At 35.3% G+C, this 21206-nt stretch overlaps 1 protein-coding gene across 1 annotated transcript in view; it reads left to right on the top strand.

Annotated features, from left to right (window-relative positions):
• Positions 1-21206, top strand: part of LRP1B (LDL receptor related protein 1B) — a 1366825-nt gene that overhangs the window by 1161896 nt on the left and 183723 nt on the right. The window contains exons 63-67 of the mRNA XM_058664204.1: positions 9350-9538; positions 10365-10513; positions 14592-14685; positions 19890-20006; positions 20124-20243. Coding sequence (XP_058520187.1) covers positions 9350-9538; positions 10365-10513; positions 14592-14685; positions 19890-20006; positions 20124-20243 — 669 coding nt within the window. The remainder of the gene's footprint in view (positions 1-9349; positions 9539-10364; positions 10514-14591; positions 14686-19889; positions 20007-20123; positions 20244-21206) is intronic.

Genomic DNA, 21206 nt, shown 5'->3' with positions numbered 1-21206 from the left:
CCAGGAACCTGGAACCTCTTCCGGGTCTCCCACGCGGGTGCAGGGTCCCAAACCTTTGGGCCGTCCTCAACTGCTTTCCCAGGCTACAGGCAAGGAGCTGGATGGGAAGTGGAGCTGCCGGAATACAAACCAGCGCCCACATGGGATCCCGGCGCATGCAAGGCGAGGACCTTAACCACTACGCCATCGTGCCGGGCCCGAGATCTGTAACTTATCTTGTGGTCATTTAGAATATTATGAGAGAAAAACATGTAGTTTCCTATTCTCTATGGAGATATTTAATTTGCCTAGTATATTTATTGAAAATGCTATCCTTTTAACCAGTCATACTCATTTTTGAAGATTTATTTTATTTTTGTTGGAAAGTTAGATATACAGAGAGGAGGAGAGAAAGAGAGAAAGATTTTCCATCTGTTGATTCATTCCCCAAGCACCTGCAATGGCCAAAGTTGTGTCGATTCGAAACCTGAAGCCCGGAGCCTCTTCTGGGTCTCCCACGCAGTTGCAGGGTCCTAACACTTTGGGCCATCCTCCACTGCTTACCCAGGTCACAAGCAGGGAGCTGGATGGGAAGTGGGGATGCCAGGATTAGAACTAGAGCCCATATGAGATTCTGGCATGCTCAAGGCTAGGATTTTAGCCACTAGGCTACTAGGCTGGGCCCTCAGTGCATGTTCTTAACACTTTGTCAAAGATCAGTTGGGTACAAAGGGTTTATTTCTGAGGTCTCTATTATCCATCAATCTATGTATCCATTTTTTTATCAATATCATGCTGTTTTAATTACTGTACTTTACAAATACATTTACTTTTTAGCTATTTTTGAATGTAAAGAGAACAGATTTGTGGGTTCCATATGCAGCATTCCAAAAGGACAAACGCATTTCCCCCACATCTCTGATCCCATCAAATATCTCTTCCTCCTCCCTTCTCTTCAACCATATTTCACAGACACAATTTAAACCACTATATTCATAGTCTTAATTTGCCACTAATAATGATATTGAACAACTAAAAAGACTACAAGACCACATTTCTAATGCAGTGTAAACAGTTAAAAACACAATCATATTCCAGAGTGTTCATTTTTCCTAAACTTTCTGTTTCCTAAATCATCTGGCATATATCAGAGAAAACATCTAATATTTGTCTTTTTGAGACTGGCTTATTTCACTGAGCTTAGTAATCATACCTAGCTGTATCCATTGTATGGCAAAATATAGAATCTCGCGATTCAGAACTGCCAGCAGGCCCCATGTTCACCAAGGGTGAGACCACAGTATTCTTTGGCCAAAAGAAGCACTGGAGACAAGCTGGTGAGGAATGTCCACTTCATTGTGCACAGGTTCCAGACTTTAATGGGTAAGGAAGGGGAAGGCAGAACGGAGCCTTCTGGCAGACCCCACGCCCACCAAAGACACTGTAATTGGCTGTATGACACGCCTGTTTCCCTAGATCTTCTGGTTATGTCAGAGGTCATGTTCCATAGGTACTCCCCTTGACCTTCTAGCCATGTTGGAGATCACACTCCACCGTGTAGGCCTAAAAGCTCTGCCTCAGTCCATGGGGGAGTAAGCTTTAGGCCACGCCCACCAGACTGAGCAGGGCAGGGTCCTGAGGAGATCGCCCACAATAGGATGCCCTTCTTTTTATGGCTGATGATTCCATAGTGTATACCATATTTCTTTCTTTCTAATCATTTTTTTATCAGCATCTGGATTGGTTCCATAGCTTAGCTATTGTGAATAGAGCTCCAGTGAACACAAGCATACAAATAGCCAGCTTGTATGTTGATTTCATTTTCTTTGTGTAAATTCTCTGGAGTTATTAGCTGTGTCATTTGGTAGATCTATTTTCAGGTCTCTGAGGAATCTCAATATTGTTTTCCATTATTGTTGAACTCCTTTATGTTCCCACTGTCCATGGATTAGTGTACCTTTTTCATAATACTCATGTCAGCATTTTTTTTTCAACTTTGAGTGATAGGTATTCTAATTTGAGTGATCTGAAACCTAATAGGATATTTGCATTTCCCTCATGTCTCCTGAGCATTTTATTCATGTTTCTGTTGGCCAGTATATTTTATCCTTTCAAAATTGCCCATATATGTCTTTTGCCCATTCCTTAACTGGGATGTTTGTTTGGCTGTTCTTGAATTTCTGGAGCTCTTTATGCATCATGTATAGTGCCCTTTTATTAACTGTAACATTTTTTCTCATATTCTATTGGCGGCCTCTTTGTTGAAGATTTCACTTGCAGCACAGAAGAATTGTAATTTGTTTATTTTGCTTTAATTTGCCAGTACCTCTGGTGTCTTTTCCAAGAAGTCTTTGCCCATGCCTGATTCTTGAAAAATTCTTCCAAAGTTGCTATCTAGTAATTTGAAAATATCAAATCATCAATTTAGGTGCTTGGTCCAATTAGAGTTTATGTTTATATAAGTTGTAAGTTAGGAATCTATTCCATATTTCAATACACATATATGTTCTATTTCTCCTAGGACCATTTGTTGAAGATACAATCTCTTTACCCAAGATTGTTTTAAGGGCACCTATAAAAAATCATTTTGCTGTAGATGTGCAGGTTAATTTCTGATATTTCTATTCTGAAAAACTAATCTGCATGTTTATTTTCCTGCCATTACTGCACTGTTGAGATTTCATTTTCCCTATATTATGTCTTGAAGTCTGGTATTGTGAAGTTAGTATAAATATCTCTGCCTTTTCGTTGTTGCTGTTTTGCTCAGCATCTGTTCGATTATTTCGGATCTCTTGTTATGTAAGTTTCCTTTTGTTGTTGTTCCGTTCAACCCATCATTTATACTTTGATAGGGAATGCATTGAATCTGTAAATTGTTTTGAGTATATTGTGCATTTTAATGATATTGATTTTTTACAGTTCATAATCTGGAATTCCTATTCATTTACTTGAGTCCACTTCAAATTCTTCCATCAGTTATTTATAGTTTTCATTGTTAAACCTGTTAGGTCACATTTATTTTTTTTCTCTTTTCCCTGAGGCAAATGGCGAAAGTTGATTTCTGGAGAAATTGTCCTTAAAACACTTTTATATTCTGGCCACAGGTTGGATTTACTCCACAGAATATATTGCCATGGCATGATTGGGTTGCAGGGGAGAAAGTTGACATATGTATTCTTCTTTCCATTCATAGCCAACCATCTAGCCATGTTCATTTAGCTATGGCCAAAATCATCTCTTCCAGTGCCCATTTCTCTTTTTGGATGACTTTTTCTTTCCTTTAGCTATATTTTTATTGCATTTTGATAACGTATCTAGGACGTCTTAGCTATGTCTAGATTTCTGTCTAGATCTCTTATATTATGCTATCTTATAATTGTTATTTAAAAGTGTTTTCTCTTATATTTTAAAAGATGTATGTATTTGTTAGAGAAATTAGCATTATACAGAGAGGGAAATACAATTATAGACAGATAAAAATGTTTCATCCACTGGTTCATTCCCGTTGTGGCAAAAATGCCCCTGGCTGAGCCAGACCATAGCCGTGGACAGGAGACTCAATTGGATCTCTGACATTAATGCAGGTCCCTGGGCCATCTTCCATAGTTTTCAAAGATACATTAGGAGGGAGCAGAATTAGAATTAGAACAGCTGGGCCAGGCACTATGACCTAGTAGCTGGATCCTTGCCTTATATGCACCAAAATCCCATATGAGTGCCAGTTTGTGTCCAGGCTGCACTACTTCCCATCCAGCTCCATGCTTGTGGTCTGGGAATGCAGTGGAGGACAGCCAAAACCCTTGAGACCCTGTGGCCATGTGGCAGATCTAGAGGAAGTTCCTGGCTTCAGATGGGCTTAACTCTGGCCCTTGCAGCTACTTGGGGACTGAATCAACAGGCAGAAGATCTTTGTCTGTGTCTTTCTCCCAGTATATCTGCTTTCCAATAAAATAAATAAATAAATATTTGAAGAAAGAAAGCATAACAGCTGAGGCAGGAAACGATGCTCACATGGAATGCCATCTTTGCAAGTGATGGCTTAGCAAGCAGTGCCACAGTGCCATCCCAGAGTATTTTGTGTTTATTGCAGGAAGTCTAATGGATAAGAAAGACAGAGTTTAAAAACTTAGAATAAATTGGGGCTATTTCTAATGTGAAAAGATGTGAGACTCTACTTTGACTAACAAAAAAACGAAATAGTAATGTATATGAATGGCAAAAGACAGTGAGTTTTAATGACTGGCAAGTTTACAGTTGTAGAAGATCATTCTTCCAAATATGGTTGTAGGGTTAAGGGCAAACTGATCTTGATTGGTTACTGAATATGTATTTCTTCCAAATAATATAAAACTCTTTGTAATTCAAATAAATCTATGCTAAACTTAATTTCCTCTCTTACCTTGATTCCTTTATAAAACTAGTTATAGAATTTGCAGTATTATTCTAGTCAGTTAAAAATAACCAATTGCAGAGAGTAATTAAAAAAAACTAGTATTTTAAAATTGTATTTGGTCTATAACATACATCTTGGAGAACAAATAAGAAAAGAAACACCGAATCAATATTAGCTCAGTTTCCAAGTACTGAGTAACAGTACCAAACCATGTACGATCCGCTAGTGTCCTCATGCCAGATCCTTCCTTAACAGCAAGTATGAAATGTTTCTTTAAATTTTTTTCTTCTTATTATTAGTTGAATGGCAGAGTTAGAGAGACAGAGAGAGAGAGTGTGTGTGTGTGTGAGGGAGAGAGAGAGAAAGAGAGAGAGAAACCTGCCAGGCCTGGGCAAGGGACTTGCACCAGCACTGAAATGGGATGCCAACCAGCACTGTAGGCAGCCACTTAACCTACTGCATCAAAGTGCCACCCCTCACTCTTGCCTGTTTTGTTAAGATTTAATATTTTCAATTGAATACATCCTAACAGTAAGATGATGGACTCTCTGACAATACCCATGCCTACACTGTTGGGAAACACTTCAATAACAGCATGATGGGCTTGTGACTGTTCTTGAAGAAGATCCATTGTAAAAGTAGAAGGGAAATCAATGAGGTTGGGGAAGGACCTTGGGGAAGGGCACAAGCAGCCTATGGAACTATTTCATTAAACAGAGTAAAATATTTCTAAATGTAAGAAACAAAACAAACCAAAAATTATAACTGCTCTGGTGCATTTATTCTTCATTATTTTAGCAAGAACAATCAGACATTTGAAATTAGATATTTTCCAGAATTATACTTATTCAGGATGACAAGTGGTATCCAAAGAGATAAATGATCAGGAGAATTGTGATAGGATTTATCTAGCTGGGAGGCAACAATTCGAGCAAGAATGCCTGAATTTCTACTTTTTCTGTTTCCCATAATCACTGAGACTTCGCAGTATAGCATCCAATTGTCTAGGAGGGGGAAAAACGCTCAGCAAAGGAATGATTGGTCAATTTTTTTTCTGGAATATACAGTCTATGAAATAAAAATTAGGCACCTAGTGCATGATGCTAGAAGCAGTACAATAAATAATGCTGTTACAGGAACAGAGACCTAACTACAACAAGCGGCTTTCACCATACTTCACATATATAATAAGCATCTTTTACGCTTCAAACCACAGTCAATCTGTTTGGGTTTTTTTGTTGTTGTTGGGGGAGGTGTGTCTATGAATTCAGATAGATGAAAGATTTTTTACATTTAGTTTTTGTATGTCTCTTAATTAAACATGTTTGTCCTATATAGGGCAACTAGTGGAATTTGTCTCTTATTTGTTTGTTCAATAATCTTCTCATAAGCATTACATTTCAGGACTATATTTTGTCAACTCTACTTGGGACATATTAAATATCAATACATCTTTCTTGTTGCTTTTCTGTGTACATATGCCATATATCTTACACAAATACATGATACATACATATGCATAGACAAGAAATGAACAATTCATTTCCTCATTTAGAATAAGAGAAATTTCTTTAAAAAATACAAGCTCTTATCATATTATCTCAATTTTAGTTAGACTCTTAATATATTAATAGAAAAATAAACACAATGCTTATGCATATTTTAGTTAGCAGTTAATATATTACATTTTCACTTATTATTAAACAGGCAATAAATTCTGCAAGAATTTAAATCTTAGCCAGGAAATGAAGCATATTAATATGAGTTGAATTTCCCAAATCCATTAAGATTTCCCAGTTGTTTTGATTTATTTGATTTGGCATGATTTTCATTGATAAAAAAAATTGGTTGCACTATTTCATAGAAGATCAGATTGATGCAGCCAGTGTAATGTTAGATGTATGGGCTATGGTTTGATCCTATTAACACAAAGTAGTTCATACATGTGTGTTTTTCTAGAACATATTCTTCCATCATTGTTTTTTCTCTAGAACATATTCTCCTGAGGTTGTGTTCGATGTTGTTTTGGAAATAAGAACATTTGCCAGTGAGCGGGTCCAGAGTGAATGCATACAAGAAGTAATGACTGCCCCATTCTTTACTGACAATATCACACAAGGGCTTGACTCAAACAGATGGTCATTTTGGACTAAAGAACTATTTTATTTGCTTAATCTGAACTTCCTACGTGCTTTGAAATTCATCTGTGTCTCATCCTGCTGAATTTAGATTTCACTTTTCTGATCCTCATTTGCTTTTTGTAACATTTGAAAGAAAAAAAAACTGCTCATAGGTGTCCACTTCCTAAGAACTTGTCAAGTACTAAAATGGTCTGGTTGCTGGAAAATAAACAAGGCAATTGAAATCACATAATGTAGTAAACTTAGATGGCATTTATTTTAAAAACAAAAAATAAAAACAAAAAACAACCTCACTGCTTAAAAACCTCACATATGCAACTACCTGCCCTGAAAGCAAGGCTCGGATGGTCAGGTGGCTGAGAACTCGATAGCCAGTTGGAATAGACCAGCATCTTCATTCCTATAGTTTCTCACACTTTGGTTGTGAAATTACTTCAGCTTTTTCTGGTGGAATTGCTGTATCTATAAAGTAACTTTTCCAGCTGCACAATATTGCTGTTAGGAATAGTAAATGTGACTCAGATGTGTGAAGTGGACAGCCCAGGCACAGCTTCTTAGTCTCCGAACTGTCCACTGCACCTGACCGCTCTTTGTGTTGGAGGGAGACATTGTCTCTCCCACTCACTGAGAACCATTAACTCAGTTCTGAAACCCTTAAGTGACATTGTTAATGCTGCAGAGTTAAATGGCTGCATTATTTCTGAAATGTTAATAGGCAAATATTACAATATTTTCACATGTTCACAAAAAATCAACGAACTTGTGGATTGAGATTTTTAAGCAATGATTGAATTTCTGAATGACTGTTGGCTGACTTAATTGCCTTGCATTTGAAGAAATGTGAATTGCCTGTTTCTGAGACAGTCAACATTTTATGAAGATTTTTGAGCTCAAAATTTTCACAATGCATAAATAAGATGAAAGATTCTTAATTAGCAAGATTTGCCCAATTGCTAAGAAGTTGCGCATTTGTCTTGCTGTAATGAATTTGTACAGCTGTAGGGATGAGAAAAGATTAGATTGTATCAATAGCTCACATAGTGTGACGATCATAATGTGCCTTTGTGTTCTTTCTTCTTCCAGTGCCATTTTTCATTTTAGTGATAAGACTCATGAGACTACACAGATATTTAAGCTATGTACACATAAAGATTTTGACATCAAAATTCTAAGCATCTAAATTTTCATTTTATGAGTTTTTTTGATTTACACATCCTTCACATGCATAGTGTTTGAGATGGATTTCTGATTAGAACCCATATTACCAATTGTAGTATACTACGTAATACATGCCTAGCTTGAATTTTCTCTCTTTTTTTTTTGTTATTTCTACTGGTCATTGTCCTATGAATTTTCTGATAACTTTGGTTCATCTTAATAAAACAGCAAATCAGTAGATTTAAATGTCTTTTTAATTGATAGTTTAATATTACCTAGCATTTTGTAAGTAAGCTTCAAATTGCTACGCAAGTATCAATCATATTTGACATTGTCATCATTTTTTGGTTACTATTTAACATGCAACATATAAAATGTTAAAGATCAATAATGAAAATCTAGCTAATATAAAAAATTCATACAACAAGTGTTATGGTACATTTTTTGTTGATCAACTTTTTCCTGAGAACTTTTTAAAATGTGATCAGAAAAAAATCAATGTGTGGAAATATATGTAAAGGTTTTTTGAAATTAAATTTTACATTTTTCTCAATGTTTTTGAGAAACTAGAATCACAAAGAAATCTCTGTCATTGCTTAGTACCCTGAAACCACTAAATAGGAATGGTGTTTTATTTTTTTTTTTAAAGATTTATTTTTATTACAAAGTCAGATATACACAGAGGAGGAGAGACAGAGAGGAAGATCTTCCATCCAATGATTCACTCCCCAAGTGAGCCGCAACGGGCCAGTGCTGTGCCGATCCGATGCCAGGAACCAGGAACCTCTTCCGGGTCTCCCACGCGGGTGCAGGGTCCCAATGCATTGGGCCGTCCTCAACTGCTTTCCCAGGCCACAAGCAGGGAGCTGGATGGGAAGTGGAGCTGCCGGGATTAGAACCGGCGCCCATATGGGATCCCGGGGCGTTCAAGGCGAGGACTTTAGCCGCTAGGCCACGCCGCCGGGCCCGGTGTTTTATTTTTCTGATAGGACACTGGAATCTCTTGAATGAAAGATTCACATTTTTAATATTCATTCTACTCTAAATTTAACCCTACTCTTATCATGAAGTAATTTATGAAACAATATATTTCAATTAAATAGTTTTATGACTGATAAGTCTGCATAATATACTGCTAATCTACCACATTGACTATCCTTTCACCTTTAACCTTTAACCTATCGCATTTAAACTTACAAGTGAAAATTCTCACAAAATCTCAGTGGCTCAAATGGTTTATGGTAGCTTCATAGTCCATTTCCTGGTAGTAGACACAAGTCGTCCTGAATATATAATTATTATAAATGAGCAAGAGAATAATGAGCAAATGAGCAATGGCCCTTAAAGTTGAGATATGTAAATAGCTTGTAGTTGTGAATTTTTCAATGTCTGTTGATATTTGTTTCTGATAAGCCGCCTTTCATTCTCCAGTGGTGGTCAGGATCACCCTGATCTTCTCAGTGTGTGAACTAAGTTAAATCTGAGCAAAACGAACTTCTGCATTCAACCCTGTATTCTCTTAACTGGTAATAAAAAACCTTGCCAGCCTGACAGGTTGTCACAGCAATTATTCACATGAAGTTCTGTAGCAGTTGTATCTGTCAGCCCATGTAGTATTGAATATTTTAACTGGCAGTCTTCCAAGACTGAACATTAATCTTACCATCTCCTATTACAGTCCCTAATCAAGATATTCAAGGGGTGATTGCACTAACATTGTTTGAAGACTACATCTACTGGACTGATGGGAAAACCAAGTCACTCAGCCGTGCCCATAAAACCTCTGGAGCAGACAGACTCTCACTGATTAACTCATGGCATGCCATCACAGATATCCAGGTGTATCATTCTTATAGACAACCCGATGGTAATTATTCTTTCCATGATTTCCATAAAGGCATCAACATCTTTCAGTAACATTTCATCTTTATTCTTTCAAGGTTAAGTGCAATTTTGTTTTTTTAAAAAGATTGCCAATTTTATATTGTTGCATCGTTTTTGTGGAACAAATTCATTTGACATCAAATAATGCAATTTAGGGATATGATTAGCAGCTCAATGATAGCACAGGATTTATTGATGATTAAATCATGGTAAGCTGAAATGACAATAATATAGTCAGAGAAGTGAAGACTACAAATTTGAAATGATTATTTTCAAAATATTCTAAGATTCCCTAGTTTATGCAATGTTAGACAAAGGTTATTTAAGTAACTACAGGTTTATAAAACTGACAAATATTGCAAATCTGTTTCAGATTAGTTCTGGTAGAAACACTATCAGGCCTTGTAAAATAAAGGTTTGATCATTTGACTAAAAACATTACCTGACCTAGAAAGAAGTCACAACACTATTGTTCATGGGTCATTATTCCATTGTTTTATTTTACATTTATAGTTATGAACATACATATGTCTAAATCCAAAGTACTACTCTTTATTTTCTGATGGATATTTTGTCCACAGTTCCTTTTTTGTGTAAAGTATCCTTAGGATAATTTAATTGTAAAATTAACGTCATTGGCTAGTTCGTGGCATATTTGTAACAAAATAACATATTTATTGTCTTGAGGAGCATTTGATTAAAAGATTGGTTCAAAATTATGTTTTGAAGCTGAAAGATCTTATCTCCAATTCTAGTTTTTAATGTCTGTCTTGATTATTCTGTTTTACTGTTGTTTTTCTTATCTGCAGTCTCTAAACAGCTCTGCATGATCAACAATGGTGGTTGCAGTCATTTGTGCCTTGTAGCCCCTGGGAAGACACATACCTGTGCATGTCCCACCAACTTCTATCTTGCTGCCGATAACAGGACTTGCTTATCCAATTGCACAGCCAGTCAGGTGAGTAGAGACCTGGGAATTACCTCATTGAACACATTGACACATTGTTACAAAAAGCTTACATGTGTACATGGGTATACAATATTTTTGAAACATCACTGTTTTATTTAGTGTAGTATTGAAGGGTCATCGTGTACACACTATGGATAGTCATAGAGAGTAAAAAGAGTAAGAGATGTATCAGTGACTTTAAACAGCTTGGGAAGGATAATGATTGACATTCAAGCTTTAGCAAACTTCTACAGTTCAAACAAACCAAGAAATATTCCTAGGTTGTCTGTTCTATATCACCATTTCTAACTTCTCACACACTTCAGAGATAAGGATACAGGAAAGATGAATTGGAAGAATAATTCTCTGGATTTATTTTTTTGGAATATAATCAGTATTTTCCTAATAAGATTTTTTTTTCCAAAATTGATTAATTCCAGTGAAACTATCCCAGAAGTGTTTTTGCTTAATGGTATTTGCTTGGACTTGATTTCATTGCTTTCAAAATTTGAATAGCATCTGCTATCTCAGTATTCAGCTGTACTTTCTAGAAACAAAAAGTGTAACTTAATTGCTTTGATTTTCAAGAAAAAAAATGTGAATGATTTACAGCTAACTTAACTCATCAGTGTTTACCCATGTAAATATTCTGGTTTATGGCACCAATTTATCTCTGATGCTTTTCTAATCTAATGTGAAAAAACTTATCTGGCAGACATTTAGACATTTCTTGCTTAAAAATTAGTTGATAAAGACAGTTTTCAGTGAAACAGAAAATTAAGTAAAACATATTCCAGGTAATTCTGAATCGTACCAAATTAAGGATTTTGACAAAATAATTTACATTTTATTTTACTATTGTGGATTAATTTCAGCTTGTTACTATCTCATGATTACTAAACATAACATGTCTTCCAAATAGTATTAATTTTTAGGGAACAAAATACATACCATACATAAGGACTCAGTTAGAAGTAAAAGTAGTATCTAAGTCTCTGATTTAAAAAATCAAATTAAAAATATTTATTTTATTGGAAAATCAAATTTAGAGAGAAAAGGATAGACACAAAGATTATCTCTCTTTTGGTTCACTCTCCAAGTGGCTCCAATGGCCAGAGCTGAGCCAATATGAAGCTAGGAGCCAGGAGCTTCTTCCTAGTCTCCCATGCAAGTGCAGGGTCCCAAGACTTTAGGCCATCCTCTGTTTTCCCAGGCCACAAGGAGGGAGCTGGATGGGAACTAGAGCAGCCGCAACATGAATTGGAACCCATATGGGATCTTGGAACATGCAAGGCAAGAATTTAGCCACTAGGCTATCGTGCTTGGCCATCAGTCAAATTCTTGTAACACTAATCATTTCAAAATTTAAAATCATATTAATTAGAAAAAAATGTATTTTAAGGGTCTTTATCTTTTAAGTGAGCTTTCTCCTGGTTTCACCTGAAGTTCCCCAATTAGAGAATTTTTTATTTTAGCTGTACATTTATATCAGTAGGCATGCAGTTTATAGCTTTATTTTATGGGTGGTAATTAGAGTCTATAATTTATTTTATGAAGATATTAGTCTTGCAGAACATTTGCCATGAAGAATGTTTTGTATTTATGGTTAGCATTAATATTTTTAAGTTACTGAATTTAAATATGAAAAAAATGAAGCACAGGAAAGAAACAGAAGAGATTTTCTTTGGAGAATAAAGTGTTGATTACCATGAGAACAGCAAAGGATATTTGGCTCTCATTCTGGCCTTTTCTCAACTGAAATTTCTTTTATGTTCTTATTAAAATGAAATGGAAACTGAAATCATCATTCCACATACAATTCCAACAGTTGGTATTCATTTAAATCAGACGTATTTGGTGAATTTTAAAACATGGATTAGGTCTTTTTCCAATCGTGAATGGAAAGATTTTGAAGATACTCACGAGACCTGAAACCCTCTTACTAATGTGCTTTGATGTGCTGTTATGACTGGAAATATTTAATGTTCAGGGCAATTGCTTTCAGAGTTAGCCTGTTTTCCCTAGACAATCACTCTCTAAAAAGGTAATTTTTTTCTCTCTGATAATTTATGGAAAACCAAAACAGACATGAATACAGACTGAGCAAATATGAGAAAATCAGTTAAACAATCAGAACTCCTAATGAATTCCTGGTGTCTTCTTCCCTCCCCTATTGCTGCTAGATGAAAAGTCATGCCAATATGTAGAAATAGGAATTGCAAATCTACCCTAAGTCAATCACATGATGTGCACTGAGGATCAAATTAAGCTAACAATGGATTTTGGATTTTGTTTGAGTAATGTAAATGTATTTTAGAGAGCTAGGATTTTATATCGGTAATCCATTTTCATTGAAGATAACTGAACTTAGGGTATAGTTTTACTATCACAATCTATTCTTTTGTAAGGTACTGATATAAATGCCAACTTGCTATTCATCACTCATATACAAGATACAATAAATAATTCAAAAGGTAAATGAATAGCTTTTAGTAAGCAATGTTTTCAGTTCCAGTTGAATATTGAGATGTAAAGTTTTCTTTTTTTTTTTTTTTTTTTTTTTTTTTAAAGGTAAACAATTCAATTTATTTATTAAAGATTTTTTTTTTATTATTACAAAGTCAGATATACTGAGAGTAGGAGAGATAGAGAGGAAGTGGAGCTGCCAGGATTAGAACCAGCGGCCATATGGGATCAAGGCGAGGAACTTAGCCACTAGGCTACGCTGCCAAGCCCGAGATGTAAAGTTTTCACTGATTTTCTCCTTAAATAGAGAAAAAAGTGATTTTGTAGTTTCAAGAGTTATTGACTAAACTTTATAACTTGTTAGTTTTTAATAATTTAAGGGGATTTTTTTCTGGTATTCGCTTCTGATGAATGTGCTTTCTGTAAGGAGAGTGTGGTTTTCTGTAGTTTGTGTAAATGCTGTTGAAAGGGAGTGAGCTTGTGGTCAGAGATCACTCATGAGGAAACTGGACTTTTCTGGTTACTGTGTACCAAGTAGTCAGGTGTTAGGAGCAGAAATCCCATGTTCTGATCAGATGGATTTTGCTTCAGATCATCTTGCTTAAAAAATACAATGTACCAATAATTTCTTAAAGTTGTTATACAATAAAAACTCATCTCTGTGTTAAATATACTAAAGCTAGTGTTGAAATGCAAAAAAAAAAAAATCCAACTAATATACCCAAAGTTAATCTTCTATTCTGTGGTTAATATTAAACAGATAGGGGTCCCTAAAAATTATATCCTTGTGATAATGTAATTGTTACCTGTGCTGTGTGACTATATAATCTGCTGCTTTAAATGGAAAGAATAATAAAACAAATAGAAGATAATCAAAGCATAATTTCAACAGGATTTTATATAATATCAATAGGTTTTATTTCAACAGTCTTATTCTCTGATTTTAAATTGTAAAATAAAGAAGAATACTTATTGTGGCATATTTTTACATATTCTCGAAAAATCACAATTTGCCTTAATTGTCCTAATGGATAGTGTGTGTTTATTAGATATTCTAAAAACCAAAAAGAACTGTACTATTCTCAACTGTCTTAAAATTCATGTGCAGCCAATACACATTACAGGTGAAATCAGCATTGGCAATGTTGAGGAAATTAGGAAAAAATATAGATGACAAGAATGCTTCAGATTATTAACAAAATTAATTCCACTTGGCATCCCTTCCTGATATTCCTTATGCTGTTTGGCTATATTGTGTTTGGTAAACTTCTTCTGTAAAGAGATAGTGCATTTTAGGCTTTTTCATATGTGGAGTCTGCAATTCTTACTGACCTTCTGTTATTGTAGTGTACTAGTAACTCTTACACACCATGTAAATCAGTGGTCTGGTCTTTGTGCACAGAAAATGTCCAGAGGTTATCCTGAATAATGTGCTTTTCTGGCAGAAAATTTCCAATGCTTATTATACTTTATTTGCTATCAAGGAATCCTTTAAGGACTTCATTACTCACATTTAAGGCAAAAAATATTAAAAGTCCTGGTGAGTTTTTAAATATCCAAGAACGATTACATGCAATGGGTTCTTCAGTTCTTTTACTTTTCTGTCTTTTTTTTTTTTAAGTTCCGTTGTAAAACTGATAAGTGCATCCCATTCTGGTGGAAATGTGACACTGTGGATGACTGCGGTGATGGATCTGATGAACCAGATGATTGTCGTGAGTATATCAGCCAATGGTGGCATTTAGATTGTAAAGCTTCTAGCATCCAAGACATGGAAGAATGTAGTTATATATATAAAGTGTTGCCGTCTAAGACTCTCCCCAAATTTAAATAGAAAACTTTCATATATCAGCCTTTAAAAGGACAACAAAAATCATTGTATTTTTTGATATTGAATGACAGAGTGACACCTTAACAATTAGTGTCAATGTTTTTTGCCTTTTTCAAATTTAATTACATGGTTATAACTACCTCGCTTAATTTAGTAATCAATAAATTAGTATTTGCATGATTTTGAATTTATTTGTCATAAAACTGGAAGCAAGAATGGGGAAGTTTTCAGAATGGTACTAAAAGACTGAAATCAAGAATATATACAAATATAAATTTTCTGTCACTATTAAAATGTTGAAAATTCCAAGACACGTTTTTCTGGTACAAATCATTAGGTTTTTGTTGTTGTTAGTGTCCTATGTTCTTGACAAATGTTCTACAGTGACTGTACTTACGTCTTCATATCTGAACATGGACAGGGTGGTTTACTCACTTTTTTTTGTAGGCACATGAATGGGTAGTAACGATCTTTGGTAATTTTGGTTGTAACGAATCATCAGCACATTTTTTCTTGAGAGCCTTTTATAGTTCATTCCACAGGTCATTCCAATACTGTCCTGTCAAGCCGAAGACACTTCTAGTCAATCATGATAATTCCCTCAACGTCCCAGTAAATGGTTGCCTGGATTTGGCGTTGGCAGTTTAGTACAAGGTCCTTAGTTTTTGCACTGAAAGGAATGTCCAATTTTAGTGAAAGTTAGCTATTTTCCAGCACCTAATTATAAGGCTGTTTAAAAGTTAGTGTCTCTAGATAGTTATATACTTTCCAGCTGTGTGATCAGTATCAAGTCTAGTACACATTTGAAATGTTTTCACCTGATTCACTTTCATGTTGGAAAGCAATATGTGATAAATTCAGTGAGGAAGAAGTGGTTTTAAAAGGTGTCGTTCTCCAATATATGGTTTTCAAAAATTCACTCCTCCTAGCTATTTTTAAATATAATTTGTGTTTTCACTATGATAGAAAATATAGAGAGAACAACCTATGTCAGAATGTGTAGTCTTATTCTCTTATTCCAAGAAAATTCTTTTTAGTTACTAAATTAAAGTGAAAATCAAGCAGCCCAAATTATTTTTCTGGCTTCAGTGAGATTTGCTTATTAAAATAAAGTTACCCTTTTCTGTCAACCAAGTAGTTTTTGTATGACAGAAGAAATAAAGGCTATACAGCTTCTTTTTGTGACCTATGCCATAGGTCATTAGCCCTGAAACACTCTTCCATTTAAAATATTCACATATCCTGAATACTACTTTGAATCTTCACTGAAACTCCCTTGTGGCAGTATGGTGGCTTGGAAAATAAACTATAGATTTAGTGTAATGAATAGTCACATGTACTCATAATTTCATCATATGTTTCTGAGTTTAACTTTTTATATTCCTCATATAAGTGAGATCTCACTGCATTTGCCTTTCTATACCTGGATATTTTTCCGTGACAGAAAGGTGCCTAAATTAATCCTTATTGTAACAAGTTAAAATGGTTAATATTTTATTTTGCACATAAATAAAAAGTTTTATTTTTCTATTCACAAATTACTGGAAAATAGATTGATTTAATTTCTTAGCTGTTATGAACAATGTGTTAGGAAATATGGAAATGCAGACAACTTTCTAATATACAGATTTCACACATATGTATACATCTTTATATTAGAAGTGAAACTGTGGGATTGCTTGATTATTCTACTTCCAGTTTTTTGGTTTTTTTAGGAGCTGCATACAGCTGCTCGTAAAGGTTCTGTCATTTTCAGTACCTATTAGTAGTGTACAAGGCTTTTTCTCTATATTCCAAGATTTTTCATTCATCATTTTCATAACATGCATTGTAACATGTGTGAGACAATATTTCATTGCTATTTAAATTTACATCCTGTGATGCTTAGTAATGTTGAATATTCTTTCCTGTAGCAGTTGGACATTATATGGATTCTTTTGGAGCAATGTCTCTCGAAATAGTGATAAATTTATATACTATTATAGAGATTATCAGACATATAAAATGTCTATTTTATACTCCGTAAAATGCATTCTAGTTTTTTTCCCACTGGTGATGAGAATTTTTTGTATATTTGGGACATTAAATCATTGTTAGCCTATTTTGTGAATGTTTTTCCATTTTATAGCTACTCTCTTTATTCTGTTATTTCTTTTGATGCAGAAATTTTTAGTTGTATACCTTCTCCCTTGTTTCTTTTTGTCTATTTGGGAAATGTATCCAAAATATCTTTGCCCAGACCAGTTGCATTCAAATTTTCCTTAGTTAGTTTTAATGCTTATTTATTTATTGAAAGACAGAGGCAGAGAAAAGAGAAAGGGTAGTGGTTATCTTTTTGGGACACTGTGAAGAGATGAAAATAGGTAAGGTTGCATTTTGCATACTGTGCCAAAAGTCTGACCCAAGAGTGTCTTCATTTAAATTTTTTTTTTTTTAATGCAGAATGACAAAAGAGAGAGAAATCTTTCATCCACTCTCCAAGTAACCACAACATCCAGGTCTAGACCTGACTGAAACCAAGAATCTCTGCTCCCCCCTAAAACAAACAAACGAAAACACCCTTAGTTTTCCCATATGCATAAGAGGCCAAGAATATATGGCGCATCTTCTACAACCCCGTTAAGTGGGTTAATGTGACACTATATCAGAATAAAAATAGCTGGATGCAAACTGGCATTCTGATATGGGATGCCAATACTGATTAAAATGTTATGCCATAACTCCAACCCATGCATTTTATAGTAGGCCTTCCCGCCCTTCAGCAAGTAACTTTGTTTATTCTTGATGACTAACATCTTTGAGTAACAGTAAACATGATACTTCAAATTGAGTTCCACGTTGAGGTAAAAAATGAGTGCAGGGCCCAGCACAGTAACCTAGTGGCTAAAGTCCTTGCCTTGCATGTGCCGGGATCCCATATGGGTGCCGGTTCTAATCCCGGCAGCTCCACTTCCCATCCAGCTCCCTGCTTGTGGCCTGGGAAAGCAGTGGAGGTCAGCCCAAAGCCTTGGGACCCTGCACCCATGTGGGAGACCAGGAAGAAGCTCCTGGCTACTTGCTTCAGTTTGGCTCAGCTCTGGGCATTGTGGCCACTTTTAGAGTAAATCAACAGACGGAAGATCTTTCTCTCTGTCTCTCCTTTTCTCTGTAAATCTGGCTTTCCAATAAAAATTAATAAATCTTTTTAAAACAAATGAGTACAAAGTGTTCAGATTTCATCCTGTGTTGCTGCATCATCAACATTCGCAGAAAATAATGATTGCTAAAAGCACCCATAAATTCATCTGGGCCCAATCTATAAATACTCACCTACAGTTGTCATGTAAATAGGGTTAAGAGTGATTCATCTAGAATATCAAGAATTGTTTGACATATGAATCTGCAATTGTGCTTTGTGTGATGCTCTAAGATACCAAAGGTCATTCTTGAAACAAATAGAAATGTCAGATTGGCTTTCAAGTTATCCCGAGGCATCCCTTTAATAGTCGCAGTTGTTTAAGGGATGGTTGTTTTGGAAGAAGAGGATTATTAAGGGTTGTGATGCATTAAACAAGAAGAAATTGGAAATGCACATGCTAAAGGTACAAGAAAATTAAGAACACTACAATTTAAAATGCTTACTAGATTAACAAATATTACTTATCAGCACTATATGGGTCAACATTTTTGAAACTCCCTTTTATGAAGGTAAAATATACGGTGTGTTCTTTCTAAAAGAACATTTAAATATTAATCAATCATGTAATTACAGGAACATCATCTGTTTCCTAACGAAAGTTTAAAATGTCATTTGTTACTGTTTGATTCATCTGTGTATTTAATTTAATAAAGAACATATTATTAAACTAAAAATCAGAGAGGGATAATATACATTAGGAACATTTGTTAAAACAAAGCGTTTTATTGGAATCAACATAAGTTATTGGAGGATACCACAGTCAGATGTAGATTTGAATTCCCAATGTCTCAGCAAAAAATGTTACATTTTGGGTGAGCTATTAATATTCATGCAACTTGATTTCCTCATTTGTAACATGATCCTATTCAGAAGGTTATGATGAGATTAAATTAATAGCTGTGTGTGAAGGCATCTATGCTGATTACTGATAATGAGGTCTTCAATAATTTCTACTTTATCATTATTACTTCTTTGTATTAAGTTCAAGGAATACAGAAAAGAAAATGTCTCATCATTTGGGATTATTGATTAAAATAGCATACCATTTAAAAGAAATTTCCCTATTATGTAAAAGGTTATAGAAATTCCTATCAGTAAATATGATTCAGAGAGATAAAGGAGTTAGCACTGTGGGAGAACAATGCTCCCCTGGCAGCATGGGCAGGCTGTATCAGAGGGCTGGCTTGCAGAGTTGTATGGGCAGCATGGGCAGGCTGTATCAGTGTGCTGGCTTGAGTTACTGCTGCTCACTACCAAGCCAGCTCATGTTGATGTATCTGGAAAAGCAGCAGGTTGGGCAGTCCCTGGTGGAGTTTCAGGCTCCCCAGTCTGTTCTGGCCCAGCCTTGTTCACTGTGGCCTGTTTGGGAAGGAACGAGAACATGTAAGATATCTCTGTGTGTATTCCTGGGCTCCCTCTGTTCATCTGCCTTTCAAATTAATAAATAGTTACAGTTAGACATAGGAAGACTGAAGATGCATCACGCACATCATACAACATGAAAGACCGTAAAGTGATCAGGAGAATGATACTTTTAAAAATGACATTGAAATAGCAATTTTTGTTACACTAAATTTTATTCTGCAACTTAACCTGACAATGCAGTGTCATTGAAATAGAAATGATTCTATGTTTTTTAAAAATATGTATTTTCTACTAGTGCAGTTAATTCTTTACCTTATGGTTACTTTTGAAATATAATCCGGAGGTCATCTTGGTTGTTCACAGTGCAGATTCACATCTGAATCTAACAGCTATAGCACGTTCACATTAAATGTCAGACATTCACATTGTGCTCTAGGAAACGTTTCATAAAATGATGTCATCATATAATGGCTGTCAGTAATGCCCTGTTTGGGAAGTGATGCACTGAGACTGCCATTGCAAAACAGCTCTGTGTTTCTTCCCAGCTGAGTTTAAATGTCAGCCAGGCCGGTTTCAGTGTGGGACAGGACTCTGTGCGCTGCCTGCTTTCATCTGTGATGGAGAGAATGACTGTGGAGACAATTCGGATGAGCTCAACTGTGGTAGGTGATTACACTCCTCAGGAGCGTGGCCTTGTTATTAAGGGCAGACAGACTTAAATTCAAACATAGATCTCAAACCCATTTTTTTTTAATATTATTACTCATTGCATCTTTTAGATACGCATATCTGCCTGTCAGGCCAGTTCAAGTGTACCAAGAACCAAAAATGTATCCCCGTAAATCTCAGATGTAATGGACAAGATGACTGTGGTGACGAGGAAGACGAAAGAGACTGTCGTAAGTCACCGCAACATGTCCTACTTTTTTCATGCTTTTGCCTCCCAACTGAAATTGGGCTGAAAATCATCACCAGAAGTTCATACAGTTAGAAAAATAAAACAGGAATGATCACGACTGAGTCATTATAATTAGATGACCATTATGACAGATTATCTAAGGAAAAATCACACACAAAAAAATAGAGAACATTAAGGGTGATTTTTCTTCCAAAAGTATGTGGCAACTATGGCAAACATTCACTCTCTCAATGGACAGTATTCACACACATCCTACTTAAGAGAGGTATAAATATTGTAATTAATTGCTTTTCCACAAATTTCTTATTTTATACCTACTAGAATATGATGTAGGTAATTTATTTCTATCGATTACCTAAGCACTTACATTCAACTCCCTTATACTAACACAATTGTTTTAGCTTCCTTAAAATATTTGTTGAGCCTGTAAGGTGAAACACAAAATCTTGGAAAATAAGCTTAAAGGGTTATTTTTCAGCTAGTATATCTAGCACACTACTACTTTGATAGAATATCAGAGAAAACATTTATTCTGTTTGTCTTTGTATTTGCATCCCCCCCAAACTCTAATTGTTATTAAATAGAAGGCACTCCAGTTTGTTCCAGGATCAGTGGGACAGTATTGTCTGCTGTCAGTACTCTGACTTGTTGAAGTTTTATTTTATTTCTTTACAACTTTTATCAAGAGATAATGTGCAGTCTTCCAGCAATTTGATTGAGATGGTCCATTCAGAATGAAGTCAGTACCAGTTACTTATGGTTAGCCCTTCTAGAAGCTCATCCATGAAACTCACTCGCATTGTGATGTGTTTTACAATCAGAATCTGATGCTCACCACTTACCTCAAAAACTCAATATAAGTCCTGGAGATTTTGATAAACTTTTTTGTTTATTTTCTCATTCATTTAATGATTCTTGTTTCAACCTTCTTACAGTATATAAA

Source organism: Ochotona princeps, chromosome 5 (genome assembly GCF_030435755.1).
Source record: "Ochotona princeps isolate mOchPri1 chromosome 5, mOchPri1.hap1, whole genome shotgun sequence".
NCBI classification, from domain to species: domain Eukaryota; kingdom Metazoa; phylum Chordata; class Mammalia; order Lagomorpha; family Ochotonidae; genus Ochotona; species Ochotona princeps.
The sequence above is the reverse complement of the archived record's forward strand: the minus strand, read 5'-3'. Positions and strand labels throughout refer to the sequence as shown.